This window comes from Athene cunicularia (assembly GCF_003259725.1).
Source record: "Athene cunicularia isolate RWA chromosome 1 unlocalized genomic scaffold, athCun1 chr1_part1, whole genome shotgun sequence".
NCBI classification, from domain to species: Eukaryota; Metazoa; Chordata; class Aves; order Strigiformes; family Strigidae; genus Athene; species Athene cunicularia.
The window spans coordinates 20,587,567-20,603,140 of NW_020799091.1; the positions used below are offsets into that span (position 1 = coordinate 20,587,567).

The 15,574-nt window shown below is 37.2% G+C and overlaps 1 protein-coding gene across 4 annotated transcripts in view; it reads left to right on the top strand.

The window, feature by feature from the left end:
- The window catches only part of WASF3 (WAS protein family member 3), a 68,853-nt gene extending 56,499 nt beyond the window's left edge, over positions 1-12,354 (top strand). For all 4 annotated transcript variants that reach the window (XM_026848230.1, XM_026848072.1, XM_026848156.1 and 1 more), the window contains 4 exons: positions 3,788-3,963; positions 6,776-7,039; positions 8,683-9,053; positions 9,740-12,354. In XM_026848230.1, coding sequence (XP_026704031.1) covers positions 3,788-3,963; positions 6,776-7,039; positions 8,683-9,053; positions 9,740-9,897 — 969 coding nt within the window. In that variant the 3' untranslated portion in view covers positions 9,898-12,354. The remainder of the gene's footprint in view (positions 1-3,787; positions 3,964-6,775; positions 7,040-8,682; positions 9,054-9,739) is intronic.
- Positions 12,355-15,574: the final 3,220 nt, after the last annotated feature.

Below are 15,574 nucleotides of genomic sequence, written 5' to 3' on the forward strand. Positions count from 1 at the left end.
AGACAGGAAGATACCTGGTTTTTAACTTTCCAGAAGCTGGTGTACAAATGAGCTTTTTATCATCTGGAACCTTGAGAGAGCTGGAGGGTTTAGGTGAGCTGTCTCTCAGGCACTGTTTGTTCCACAGATTGCTTACGGACTGTCATTTTCTTTTGGTTTTGTTGATACTAGTGACCAGGAATCAGGAATGAATCCAGAGCATCTATTAACAATTTTGTGACTGAAGTTGTATTTGGAGTCTACTAAGTGAGAATTCCTAATGCAATTTGTGCTCTACAGCACAAAATACGAAAGCTGTTAAGAAACTGTGCAGGTCAAATAGATGTATATTGTTTAACAAACTGTAAGCTAGACATCAAAATACAGCCCTACTCAGCTGACCACATGTGGCTGGTTTTTAGCCTCAATTTTTCAGGTGATCAGTGAAGCCTGAGAGGAGTACTTGCACCACAGAATCAGTTGTCCAATATTATTTTTGTAATTTGCCTCACATGCTTGAACTTTTGAAGCAGAAGGTTTGTGAGGAGTATCATTATCCTGCCTTCAAATATCACTTACTGTTTCTATATTCATTTTAACTGAAAAAAATCTAACATGGGCTTTCTCTGATTTGGTTTTCAGGTGAACTTCTTTGAAGAAAACTCTAATTTCAATTCTTTAAGTTTAAAATCTGTGGTTGTAGTCTCTGGGGTTGTTTTACCATCAGACTCTCAGTAGATCAGTGACTAAGTTCAATGAAGTTAGTTTTGACTTGTGCATCTATCAGTAATATTCTGAGTTGAATGACCATAGCAGACCAGGTGTTAACTGTTGGCTAACCAATTGAAAGTTGTTATACCTTGCTTTTTATTGCTCACCGTTTTTTCTGAGAAATTAGTAATTTAAATTAGTAGAAATCTTTACATTTGGAGAGCTTATATTTCAGAAATCATTCTTGATGACTTGTGATTGATAGAATCTTGTGAATTATGAATTCAGGAAAACATTCTAGGCTCATGCTTCCAGTTTTTTGAAAGTATTGCAAATACTTGCTGAAGCTATTTTCTGTTACTAGCTCTTATTCTTTATTAAGATGCTTGAAATATAATTTGCTAACTCTCGGTGCAAATATCAAACTTAAAATTAACTCCATTTGAGGGCTCTAATACGTTTGTTGTGTTTGCTGAAATCACTTCCTGCCAGCAGCTGAATGATGTACCTGTTTTCTGGCTTAACTTACAGCATCCACTTGTCTGCCACAGTTTCTATTGCACTTGGTTAAAGGAAATAACTCTTCTTAATGCTGCTTAACTCTCCTAAGAAATATTTCTATTGTAGCTATTTTGAAAGGCTTCAGCTTCCCTAGAACTCTGTTGTCATTGCCATAAGTACTAAAACTAGAGCTGTCACCGTTGTTGGTCAAGGTAATGACAGCATTACTGGAACAGCTTAAAACTACTCTATTGGAGGTATATGTAGTTAGAGGTATATATAGTTTTGTCAGCTGCTAGTAATTGGCCTGCCCTACTGTTTTAGAGAAGTGTTTAGATAATATTTAATCCAGAAATCAGTACCGGTGGGGTTTATTACTGTTTGAGTAAAAAGGGTTCCAGAACATTTATTCATTAGCACACTTGCAGATGCTGGTCTGGAACAACCTATCCATCTGAAATCTGATCCAATAAAAACTAAGCTTTGTGTTTGTTGTTTATTTATACATGGATGTGTATTTACCTTCCACATAAAAACTATGGTGATCTCTAAAACCAAACTTTTAAGTAAGTGATCATATGTAAGCAGTCCTGGTTGCACAGGAATTGTATCAAAATTGTTTTATGAGCAGCATCAGACATTGGTCAAAAGGTGGATATTTACTTTATCTAGAAACTTGTAAGAAATACATAGTTGTGACGCTTAGAGGATGGACTTCTGTGAGAAGAGAGAAACAAAGCCAGAAGGCTTACTTGTACTTTTCCTTTCAAATCTAGCATGATTTAGTAACAAAATCTTAATAAATGAACCTGGATAAAAGTCCCAAAATAAGACAAATTAAATTTTGTAGCAATCAAATGAAGACAGATGTAAAGATTTTAAAAAGCATATATTCAACCATGGTATTTAGCAAAACTTTATATATTTAAAATAAAGCACAGCTGAATCTCTTCCTTCTGCTCCAGTTTCTGTATTGGGAAATTATGATATGAAAAAGTGTCATTAAAGGAGATGGTAAATCCTTGCATAACCTGGGTGTGATTTTAAAAAGTTTGCGGAGGAAAAAGGCTTTACAAGGAATAATTAACAACCGAGATGATGATCTTTACTTAACATGAATCAAATTAAAAATTTGTTCACTGTAGGGGCCACGAATGAGCAAGTGTTTGGAATATTTGGAGGCTGAACTTCAGACAGACTTTGTCATTCTTAACATTAACAGATATGGATCAGCAGGTCCCTCATATGGATGTGTATGAACAAGCAAAACTTCCAAAACAAGGGAAAGAAAGCCATTTAATAGAATTTTTTGTTAGTTGTATAGTGCCAAATACATTATTTCAGTATTATTTACTCAGTGCTGCTCACCTGTGATGAACTTTTCTCTTTTTGGTGAGAATGGCTTTTCAACTATTATAATTTAGTTTGAAGGTAGGGGTTCCACAATAAAATGCTTGTATATCTGCATTTTACCAAACTCTGGATACAATTGCATATGACTGCATTCTCACAATATCAATACAGTTCTTCCATGAGAAACTATATTTCTAGCAGCCAAAAGCTTAATACTGATGTATTAAGAGATAAAACATGTTTAACCTATTTATGAATTAGTAGTCTAAGATGTGGGCTCTAGAGCTGCTTAAAAAAAAATCAAAACCAATGCCCTCATAGATGTTGAGAAAAGGAGTAGCCCATAAATACTCCTCTCAGTTTGGACTGAGCAAACTTGTTTATTTTTCTACTGAAGTGCCAATATGGTTTTTATATTCATACTGAGCAGTTGGAAGTAGGTGAGGACAGCATGTCAGAGGTGTGAAAGCATTGAGTCCTGCTATTAGGAGTTCTTGCTCATAGATAAACACTGGCATTGATTGGGCATGAAATTATTTAGAAAGAATAAAAAAACTAACCAGACTGGTTTGTCATGAAGCTGTCAAGCTGTAATATATTACTGGCCTGAGTATTACTGACACATTGCAGAGAAGATTAGTGTCACTTTTTTAATATAAGATAATGGGAAACAATGATGAGGAAAAACTAGGAGGAATTTTGGTAGTTAATCAGAACTAAGAAGTGAGAGGAAATTAAAGCAAACAAAGTCTTTTCACATAGACTATGAAATAGGAAAGTGTTTCTAATTTTCCTGTGCTTCCCCAAGGCCTCAAGGTGATTTTGACCCTAACCAATAACCAAAATAACCTTGAGCATATTTTACAATCTCATAAGATTGATTTGCAAGAGAAGGAAATTACAAGTGCTTCAGGATAGTCTAAATAAATTACATATGATGTCAGAAGAAGTTAAACTTTCTGACTTTTAAATTCAGTCACATTTCTGTATTGGTAAAATCGGTAGGTCGGTATCACACTAGGATGTGCATCCTACAGAAGAAGGGCAAAGCATCAGTTGCACTACTAATGAGGTTCATAGTGTAAGGAGATATTCTCATTTTCAGTGCAGAGAAATTTTATGAAGACTTGGCTTCATCTGTAAATCTGGTCTTATTTTCATGCACTCTAACTACATTTTAACCAGCTTTTTCCTTTCCTTTTTTCTCTCTTTGCATGCTTTATTTCTTTTGTTTGAACATTAGGAGCAAAAACGTATAGATGGCACCACCCGTGAGGTGAAAAAGGTTAGAAAAGCCAGGAACAGACGCCAGGAGTGGAATATGATGGCATATGACAAAGAGCTTAGACCTGACAACAGGTTGTCTCAAAGTGTGTACCATGGAGCATCTTCCGAGGGATCACTGTCCCCAGATACTAGGTCTGTTTACAGCAAAGCTGTCTGTTATACCACAGTTGTATGTTCAGAAATACTGAATAGAATTAGGTGTTTTTACAGATTGGGAATAGTTAGAATAGTCAAACATACAATGCATGTTTTAAAGTTGTTCTCAAAATTATTTTAAAGCATAAATAACATAAATTCTGTAATTATTTTTTATTGACGAGCATTTTGTTGTCATAATGTTATATACTGTAGTGAAATATGTGTTTGCTGCATGCTTTATATTTGATCTTGAGTAGTTGTAGTTGCAAAAGTGTTTTAAGTCTGCCTCTACTAGTTAATGTCATTGCCTCCTTTGTGTCTAGTTTGTTGTATGTTATGCTGCTGGTAGCTTAAATATTTTTGTCATCTACTGAGCTGGGCATACTTTGCCTCTAACAGAGTGCTTTAATGGGGGAATAGTTCAGCTTTATCAATGTTATATTTGTTTAAAAAGCAAGCTACAAACCTAAATGCAACATCATTGCTTGAAACAGCAGCAATATTTGCTTAGAGGCACACAGCAGAAGTCAGCTTCCTTGACTGAGATTCCCTTTGAGCTCAGTGGGACTTAACCTGCCCTGGTATGCATGGAAGTCTGAGTTCTTTCACTGAACTGGTCTCACTAGAGGATTTTCCCACTTACTTTCTTTGTCATGGTTAATTGTTAGCAGTAATGTTAAGAATAAATATAATCTACTGGAAAAGGTGTGTGACAGGTTGGTATTTAAACTGTTGAATGGCTAGATTGAGGAAGCAGTCACCACTGCAAAGTCGTGGATTTATACCTTTAGTTTGCTGTCCAGTAGAGATTAATAAAAAAAAAAAAATCTTCTCAGAGCTTTGTATATGTAATGCTTTGGTCTTTTGTGAAGGGTAATAATTTGTAATTGAAAAGAAAATTTAAAGATAATTGCTACTACTCTTTCAATAATATATTCAGACCCCCTTTCTCTGTTTAAAATCCTTTTATCACCAATTTTTTTTTCACAGTTTCTAAGGCAAAATGTTGTCTCCTGTTTGTCAGTCTGCAATATTTTATTAAGACTATGCTTTCAATAGGTTTTTCGGGTAAAATGACATTGGTGTTCAGCTGTCAAGTGCAAGATGTATATTTTTTCATCATGAGTTCTGTTTCACACATTTTGAGTCTTTTTCTAGCTTTAACACCTTACTTCCAGGATACTTGAGTTCAAGTAATCATATTGAAGTGATTTATCTTCCAGCAATGTCAACATGTATTTGACTGTTCGCAGATATCCATAATATTTGCCATCTGTAGGATTTTTTTTAAAGTGGAAATTGTAGGATGCATCATTATGTTGGAGATAGATGTCGTGGTATGACAGATACCTTGCACTTGTATAAGCCTTTCAAATTTGTTGGTAAATTTTATAATATATGGAGAACTCGAAATTCCATTGAATCAAATATCAGTGATTGAATCCTGAAATCTGTGTTTTACATGCGTGAAGGGTTAATTTTTTGAGTGGTAGTGAGGTAAAGAGAAGACTTTCTGGTTTATATCTTGGGGTAGTCTTAGCTGTACAAATTATGCTGTACAAAAACCATACATATAGAAATAAGTACTGGTTTCAGAGACAGCTGACAGCTACTACATGAGCAGTGTTTCATAAACAGGGTCCCAAAGAAGTGTATTTGGCTATATTGTGTTTCTTTTTTAATGCTAAATTTAAGAAAAGCTCATGTTTCGTCTCATTTGCACATTAAACATTGATATCCATTGTCCAGACTGTGGCAATTTACAGTGTATTTGTTATACTTATTGTACTTTAGAGAGAGAAACACAAGCTGAATCCAAACAGAAACCAGCAAATTAATGTGAGAAAAGTAAGAACAAGAAAAGAAGAGTGGGAGAGAAGGAAAATGGGCATTGAGTTCATGAGTGACGCAAAGAAAATGGAACAGGCAGGAAGCACGAAAGAGGACAAAATGCCCAAAGGGTTTGTCATTTTGTTTTACTCAAAGCCCTGGCTTTTTGTTGCTTACCTTGCTTCCAGTCTTACAGATAAGTGCGTCAGTGTTCACTAAAAGCCAGGCTTGCACGATTGTTCATTACTAAAACAACTCCTTGCAGTAATGGGATGAAGAGATCCTTTTGCTCCCTCTCTTGGGCTTATTTGACAGAGCATCCTAGACTTTGTATCTTTATGAACTCTCTGCTCAACTAATATTTACATTTCCCAGTTTCTCAAAGCCTTTCCAGCAAAATTAATTGTGCAAACAAAATAAAAAGTACTTCTAACTATTGAGATTGTTTTTCTCTGCTTTGGTAAAATATATTCTTCTGCATAATTGCGAGTGCTTGCAGTACTGCTTTCCTTTTTCTGCTGCCATTGTTAACTTAAGGCAGGCCTGATAAGTATAATTTCAAACAATGGACTGTCAATCATTGACAAAAGCAATATGCCTCCTTTTGACTACTAAAGAACTCTGAAATCTGGAGAAATCGCTAAATGTTTTGCCTTTTTAAAAGCCTGCATTATAGGAGGACATTCTGCATGCAGCTAGTATGCTGAAATACTGAGAACATTCAATTTCAGTCCTTTTATGCTGACTCATTCCAACTAATTTATTTTCAAGTCGTGTTAAGTTGAACCATGATTTTTTGTTGCATTTGTTCTTGTGCTTTCTGTGGACTTACAAGGAAATGGTGCTTGACAAACAGGGAGTCCTGTTGCAAGAAAAATAATTCTGATTGCATTCTCCTTAGCTTTTCTTGTGAGCTATTTAGATAATGCCATGTTACACTCATGTAATCTGTTCTTCTGCATCCATTTAATTTTAGGTCCCATGCATCTGATGTTACAGATTACTCTTATCCTGCTACTCCAAATCATTCCCTCCATCAACAGATAGCAATGCCTTCATATGGAACAGGAGATTGTCCACAGTACCTGGCAGCGTCCCAAAGCCATGAGCACGAATACAGGCCACCTTCCACCACTGCACGACATGCTACTTTAAACAGACCTCAGCAACCACCTCCACCTCCACCCCAGCCTTCAGATGGCCAGCATAGCTCAGTACCCGTGGTACCAGCAGAATATGGGTAAAACTTCTGATTTATTCCAGTGGATTCTTGACAAAACTGGAGGGATGAATGTTTTCCATAACCATCATAGTATATAATGCATACGCACAAAAAGACCCCAAATGCATTAGTTATCTCCCTGGGGAGGACAGAAAAAAACCTGGTGTAATTTCTGTGTGTGAACTGAGCTTAAGTGAAGAAATAGTGAAAGCAAAAGTAATGAAATGTGTATTGAATGTGGTGAAGTCAATACACGTGTCAAATACTAAGGGTTCTTAATCTAATATTAAAAAGGAGATAACTTTCCTTCAAAGTGGAAAATAGTTACAGCATAATTTGAATGATAGTTTGAACTTCAGGATACTTGCAGAAAAAGTACTACTGAATGTGATGAACACAGCAGTCTGTGTTGCATCACGGAAATGACTTTTTAAAGGAGCTTATGACAGAATTGTGAGGGATCTTCTCAGACACTGAATCAGCTTCCCTACTGCCACAGACACATCCATAATTCAAGATACGAATTTATTGAACTCCTGTGTAGATGTTTTGCCAGAATGTGTACTGAAGGAAGGCTTGCTCCAGAGTACTGGCTCTCCAAGGGCAAGAAAACATCTGTTCTCTAACCAGTCTGTGCCTGTTTGTTCTTTTGCTTAAATAGCTTAAACTTCCAAGTTGTAACCCCAGGAAATTTGAAGTCATTCTTGCCTGTGTCATCTTAAACTAAGCAAGACAAGGTTTTTCAGCCTCGTTTGATGCATCCCGAGATAGCGTTTGCCAGATTCACGACTGTATCATGCTGTAGATGACTCAGTTATGCTATGATTGACTGCTCCAACCTGCATTTTCTCTGTTATTTCCAGTTTATAACAGAAATACTTGTGCTTAGTCCCCAGGTATATGACCACTGTCAGTGTATCACAGCTGTGATACATTGACATGTATCACTGAATGTTGTCAGTAACTTTCCTTCAATTCATGTCTCTTGTATCTAGTTCTTTACCTACTTCATAACTCTTACATTAATTCCCCCTTTTTTTCTGCTTAAGAATTCTTTTAAGGGCATTTTAACAGAGAAATTAGCTTTTCTTTGTTCCTCCTCTTTAAGGTATCAATCAAATGTGTCAATTTAATTAAATAATATTTAATTTGATGAACTTGGCTAAAGAAGCACATGAGATGCATGATACACCTTTGGGTAAATCTTTCCTTTCATACTTTTCCATTGTTCTCCATGCCTATATCTTTTATTATCTCTTAATACTTGTTTCAACACTTGATCTTCTGTGGAAATGATGCATGTAGTCTACAGTTTTCTTGGTCCCTTCATCATGGGGACTGCACTTAATACTCTCACAGAGTAGTTGTTTAGTAGCAAATACAGCTTTATGCTTAACTAGGTACGAGTATTAAGATAAAAATCTCACATTGTGGAGTGCTGAAAGGACACTGCCTTTAACTTCCTCATCTGCCTTAAATCTCAGTATAAAATCAAGATTTGAAAATTCATAGGTTTATCATCACTTACATATTTAACTCACCAGTTAAAATTCCTTTTGGTTTTTATTTTAGCTGAGGTTGGATGAGAGCAGTTTAAGGGGTGATGGCTCTGGAAGTCCTAACTTTCAATACATTAAATGTTTTTGTTCTGTTTTGTACAGGATGCTTCCAGCTCAGATGGTGGATTATTACAATCCTACAGGTCCTCCCCCTCCTCCTCCTCCCCCAATGATTCCTTCAGCACAGACTGCGTTTGTTAGTCCCCTTCAGCTTCCTGTGCCACCATCCCATTCTGGGCTGGTGTCTGGCTCTACGTACACAGCTACTCATCCTCCCCCTTCTAGTGGGCTTGTTGTCACTGCCCCTCCTCCTCCCGGCCCACCTCCTCCCCCTCCGGGCCCTCCTGCTCTGGGTTCATCCCTCTCTTCCTCCCCGATGCATGCTCCTCCTGCTACAGAGGCAAAACGTCATGAACCTGCCCAGCCACCAATAAGCGATGCACGGAGCGATCTTCTTGCCGCCATTCGAATGGGTAAGTGGACACTGAGTTTTTGATGAAAGCACTGTCTCTTCCAGTGACCTGAGTTCATGGCTTCTGTTCCCAGCTGGGCTGAATGTCAAGGAGAGATTAGGTAACCACAGGTACCACACACCTATTCTAGCATATGCAAACCTTGACTTTGGATCTTTTTCTAATGCATGAAGATGTACAGCTTTGTCAAACATATTTCTGTGGACATAATCAGATGAAAACAGTACTTGTGTTCATTATGTAAAGTAGTCAGTAGATGTACCTGGATTTTTGCTTCTGTTCAGAACCACCAAGTTATCCAACACCAGGGTTTAGCCCACCGTTTTTTCACTAGTGACTAATGGCTGTTTCTGACTTTGTTTACCACACAGAGCTGTAGGTGTAATGGTATTTCCAAATACACTTGTGAAAACTTTTATCTTCAGATCAAAATGACCTGTACAGTCCTGAATATTTAGTTTTTACACATTGTTGGTGGTTTTAGTAGTCTAGAAATATTCAGCCTCTGAAAATGGATTCCAATTTGCCTTTCTTGTGTTCTCTCTTCCTTGCTCAGGGAGGCTCACTTAGTGGTTTCTTTTGTTTTTCTTCTTCCTGAATATATTTTTAGAATACAAAAAACTCACCAATGACAATTAAAATTTAAAATCTCTTGAGCAGAAAACTTAGAGTAATTGTCTCTACAGGAATTCAGCTGAAAAAGGTGCAGGAGCAACGTGAACAAGAAGCAAAGCGCGAGCCTGTTGGAAATGACGTGGCAACCATCCTTTCAAGACGCATTGCCGTGGAATACAGTGATTCTGATGATGATTCAGAGTTTGATGAGAACGATTGGTCAGATTGAACCTGGTCCAAGCCCAGTGGCAAGTTCATTGAATGCTTGGCTGCAGTGATTGCTTTCTTAGCAAGATGTAAAGCAGGACGTTGACATGTATTAAGACTAGTGATCGAAGTGCTAAAATTGAATTGGTATTATTCGAAATGCTGTAGCTTAGCAACACTGGTAATAATGATGTGATTATGCTTATGCAGATCAGAAACTTGTCTTACTTTCAGTATTTACCGCATAATACTTAAGTGCCACTAAATGTAGCGAATTATGTGCTGCGTGCAAAATATGCTGCAGTTGTTGCACTGTTACAGAACCAGCATTTTATTTTACTTTCCTGATCTTGAAGGGATAAAATATATTTTTTTGACTTTACATCTTATTCTTTTAATGACATAAGCAACTTAAGTACTTGTGAATTGGTCTGGTTGTTAGTCTTTGAGGACAGTTAACAATATGACTGAGTAAAGTTTTGAGTTCCGTAAATAGGACTTTTTTAGATTTTTTTTTTTGAGTTACTAATTATGCCCACCTTAGTCTATTTTTTAATCACATCTGGGCTTAGGCTTTTTGGAAACATTATTGATTATATATAGTCTTTCTTTTTATCTTAAAAATGTAGCAGATAATGAAATGTATGTTTTGAAGAATGAGTCCACGTGATCCAGAATTAACAGAATTCTGAGCAGACAGGATAAGTCTGTAATAGTTCCAGCTCTAGGTTGCTGGCTGTTTGTTTGATAGACTGCTGGGGGGGTGGGGGGTCTCAGGTAGGTAGTGGGTGCATGTCTGTGTTAAAAATGAAAGTTAAAATACTTGTAGAGCTTTTCAGTTTTACATTATATAAACTAGATGCAGAGACTTCAGGATAGACCTGATTGAAGCCATATGTTTATTGCAGCGTACTAATGTTACTCTGTGATTCCTGAAGATTGGAACAGTCCAGATCTAGCAATCAGATACATTTCACAAGTATTAAACTTAGTCTTTATGCCTGTAGGTGTAAATGTGCATAAATAAGTTTTGTTGTTGATTTTGTGTGTGTATAGTCATGAGAGATTGTTTTGTTTCCTGTAGCACGTTTACTCAAAACTACTACTACTTTGAATGTATTTCTTTCCCAGTACATCCTGTTGATAAACCATTGGCAGTTAAAACAGTTTTGATGGCTGTTTAGGTACTATGCCATGTATATACACAAACTTGTTTTCTCCTTCCCTAGGAACAGTTGCTGCCATACAGTCTGCTTTGGCTATCTCTGTTTTCTTTAAAAATAATTAATTACTTTTTTTTTCAGCACAAGATTAAATGGTTTTTTGTTGTTTTTCTCTCTTCTGAACTGAGAGTCAGGCTGCTGCTTTGCCTAATGAGGTTTGTAAAAATGTATTCACAGCAGGGAAAGAGTTCTTTCCTTACCAGACTACAGTTTTAATCTTTGTAACTGAAGTCTGCATAATTCCAGGTCTAACACTTGGTAAAGCCCCTTTGTTCTGTGAGGCCCTGTCTGTTCTTTAAAAAAAAGTATGTAAAATAAAAAGAGAACTGGAAGATAATTATCTAACCGATGTTTATGCAATTAATAGTTTTAGTCCTGAGAACATAACAGTAACACGATGTTTGCATGCAAACTATTGGCTACTGCATTGCTGTTTAATCTGCATATGAGTTTTCAATCTGTGGTGGCTGTCTTTATGGTAGGATGGTAATATGCAGCCCTGATGTTGGTGTTAAAATTTATCACATAAAGTATGACCATCCACTGCATAATGGTGAGCAACTACAGCTCTTGGTAGTTGGTGGCAGCCGGAGGTACTCATCTCTATTTCAACTGGAGATGGTTTTGTCTTTACCTTAAAATACAGAGCTGAAGTCTGCTTTATTTTGTGTCCTGGAGTCCGAGGTCTGTGTGTCTACCACAAGGGATGGAATTTAGGCCATAGACTGATGGTGATTTTCATCACTGTATGAGAGATAGTTTGTTCTGATCATCAGTGTACTTGCACAGTGGCTTGAAAAATGATTCTTTGGATGGGCAGGCTAAAAGTGCAACTGGGACTGCCGTGTTACACCACTGTATAGGTGAGGAGAGTACTCTCAGTATTCTTTTAATATGTGCTGAAATAAAATATCGCAACAGAAAATTCTTTCCAATCTACTGAAATTTGATATGACAGATCTATTTTATGAGCACAGAAGTTGGGTGTGTCTGAAACTTTGTAATTTGTGTTAATTTTAAATAATAAGCATTAAACAAGGAATCAATTGTGACCAGTTAAGATAGTGCAGATTTTTCAGTCATAGTAGCCACCCTGTTTTTCTGAACCCACAACGTTGTAATTTTCCTTTGGGTATTTTATTAATGTGAATTGAATTTAGTGATGTAAACTAACATTATTCTAGGCTGTTTTAATCAGTTTTACCATACTTTGGGTTGTGAATAAGTAACAAATATGAATAAAATCTCATTTTTGAGCCTGTCTGTCTTTCCTTAGATTAGTAGGATTTTGCTACTAATCTTTATCCCTTATCGATAAATAATGGAAATGGAAAGCTTCCAGATGCTATCTGGCATCCCAGGAACCATGATTTTACTGGGATAGAGATTGGAGTCTACAAAACCAGACTCCTTTAAGGTACTGCTGCTGCTCCTAACATGTGTACTACTTTGTTCTTTTCCAACCTTGATTCAAGTTCCAGGTTGAAGTTCTTGGCTGGTGTAAACAGGTATTAAAACTACCTGTGGGGAAGTTTAAATATTTTCAGTGAAATACATTAAACAGCAACTTTGCTTCCAGAAAGAACAGGGCAGAATGTATGGGTTGTATTAGCAAGTCCCCTTCCCCACTTCTTTTAAGAAGAAAGAGTCTTTCTCGATTAATGACACCAAGCACAATATTGTAAAATGCGAACCCATGTTTGCCTACTAGGAAAATATTTTTAATTTAATTTTTTAATTGTAATCATGTTAAAATCTGGTATGATAACAGGAAAAGCTTTTCATTGTACTGGGAAGAACTTACATAAATCAATTGTGTAATAGAGTAGCCTAATTGTAAATTAAACAGTTTGTTTATGCATCTTAGACTTGGTTGTTTCCTGGGGAAATAAATTGCTCTGTTCTGTTCAACTGAAAATTCTAGTCCTCTGGCACTTGGTTCTTAATTTTGCTGGAATTTTCCGTCTTTGATTTGAATTTAATTCAGGTAATTTAGAGCAAAGACATCAATTCTACAGAGAAAATGAATATATGAGCTTGCAATTTGGGTTCAAAGGCTATCTTAGTAAAGCATTTATAACTGCTCATTTATCAGTTGGGGTTGGAATTAAGACTGATGATCACTCAGGATACTGCCTCTACAGCCTTATGGTTGTCTTTTGAATGTTAAATATTTCAGTGTGACTAAACTGACATCAGTTGGATTTTTAGATATTTCAGGTTTCTCTCTACTAAGATGAACTGCATGAAGAGGAAAAATCTTTGAGAGGTGCATGCTGTTCAGAACAAGCTCAAAACTGAGCTCGTCTGTGGTATGCAGGTGAAGTTGGGAGGAAGGGAAATAAATGATTCCTTGAGAGGATTGGTTCTTGTAATGTATTTTGCAGGTATGTTCTCTCATGTGCTGGGCATTGTTTTAATATTGAAGAGGTGTTCCTTTCCACTTGAAATATAACACATATGAGGATACAGAAAATGTGTAATTTCTAAGTGTTTAAAATCTCACTGTAAGCTGAACTGAATATAAACCTGCTGGTAATGAAAATTTCATTAGAATCTTGTGCCTGGAAGATTAAGTTACATGAATTCAATCTTGAGCTGAGGTACTGTTTTCTAACAGCGGAGTAAAATAAATATTAGAACAACTTATTCAAAGATGGCTTTGACAGTGATTTTTTTTTTTTTTTTAAGGTGACATTACACTTTTTTCCCCTGGAAAACCAAATAAACAGAAATCCAACCTACTGTAGTCTGCTTTGGGGAAAGGTTCTTGCCCTGTGGAGACAGCCAGCCTGGATTGTTGCTTCTGAGTTTGAGGCACTCCTGATACAAGTGCTTACATACAAACGCACACAGAAGTCCCAAGGATTTTCAGCATCTTGAGGCAGCTCTACTCAGGTACTTAAGCATTATCAGTGTGCTCCATGACATACAGGGAATGAAAATAAATTACAATCCCTGCTACAGTCCCTGAGGTCCTAGTGTCTGACACAGAATAGTCAGGACTGATGAGCTTGTCGCTGAACACCCTTCCCGATTCCCTTGGACTGTAAAGGAAGTGTGGGAACTCTGGAAGGACTGGGTTTCCAGTCAACCATCTTTTATTAAAGAGGTGAAGAGAAAGAATGAGAACACTGAAAAAAATGTATTAAGTACAAAACAGGGAGAAGGAATTCCATATTTTGCTTTCTCTACTAAGAGTCAAAGAATACTGTTTCATGTGTTGTCAAATTTCCGGAGGTTTCTCTGGAGAAATGTGTTCTCATCTGTGGGTGACACAGGTGCGTGTTCCTACATGTGGAAAGCAGTCTCATAGGTTTGTGCTGGACTGTTTTTTTTTTCAGCTACATAAGAAAGCATGTAGCTCCGAAGAGATTCTTAGCTAAATATAGTAGTCTCTTTGGAGATTAAGTCTTACTGCTGCAGATAGAGAAGTTCTTACCTGATTAGCCAGAGCAGGGAGTGCTGCTGCACTTTTCTTCTTGGTGAGGGGTCACATGCAGAATGCTTTGGAGAACAGCGCTGAGGGAAGCTGTTTCTGACGTCTCAACAGTTTCTTAGATGTGTTGCCTTTCCAAGTCACTCAGCATTTTCGATTGCTCACACACTGTCATAGCAGGTGAAAGCTATCGGCCCTGCTCAGCACTCACTCACATTGCCAGTGCAGTGTAGGATAAAGGAAGAAAAGAGGACTGGGAATCTGACAGTCACCCTAATGCCAGTCAATATGGGGCAGTTTGTCCCATCTATTTTTGATAGAAACTCTAAAGTGAGGTCCTACCAGCTGTACTGAAGGGGATGACAGAACTCATCTGTTTTCTCTGTTGTTCTTGAAAATTAGGCACTCTCTTGATATCTGCCAGTGCTGATTAATTCCTTATTCAGTTTTCTGAGTAATCCTGCTGTTAATGTTTTATTTCTCTAGTGAATGGAACTTTTTAGTCCCTTACCAGTTACCTTTCTCTGGCCGGTGTCCATTGCTTGCCACCCTTCAAAAACTGGACACAGTCACCAGACATTGTAGAAATGCTTTTCTGCTCCTGAAGACAATAGCCCAGTGCTGGTTTTTGCCTGCAGCCTGTCTCTCTGCATCCTTCTCTGTTGAGTCTCTTCCCTCTGGTTTTTAATAACGGTTTGTGTGTTACCAGCCAAGGATCTTTCCATTCCCTGCTTCATCAGGAATTACAGTTTGGTTGGTTGGCCATGGTTTCTTTCCCTTGAATAGATTCTTGTTCTGTGACAACCGAAGTAACACTTTCTAGACTGTCAATAGAAGTTTCCCCATAAATTTATTGCTACATGATTTCTGTTTATGGCACATTTTGCTCTAACAAAGGCTTAGAGCTTTGCTTACAGCAATTAGTGAAATTTGTGCGTTGCTGGGAAGAAGTCTTGTATAGGTTCATCAAAATGTTTAATCTGACAGGATAACATTAAGGTATTGTAATGTGTGCAGTGCTATCTTGCCTGGTGTAT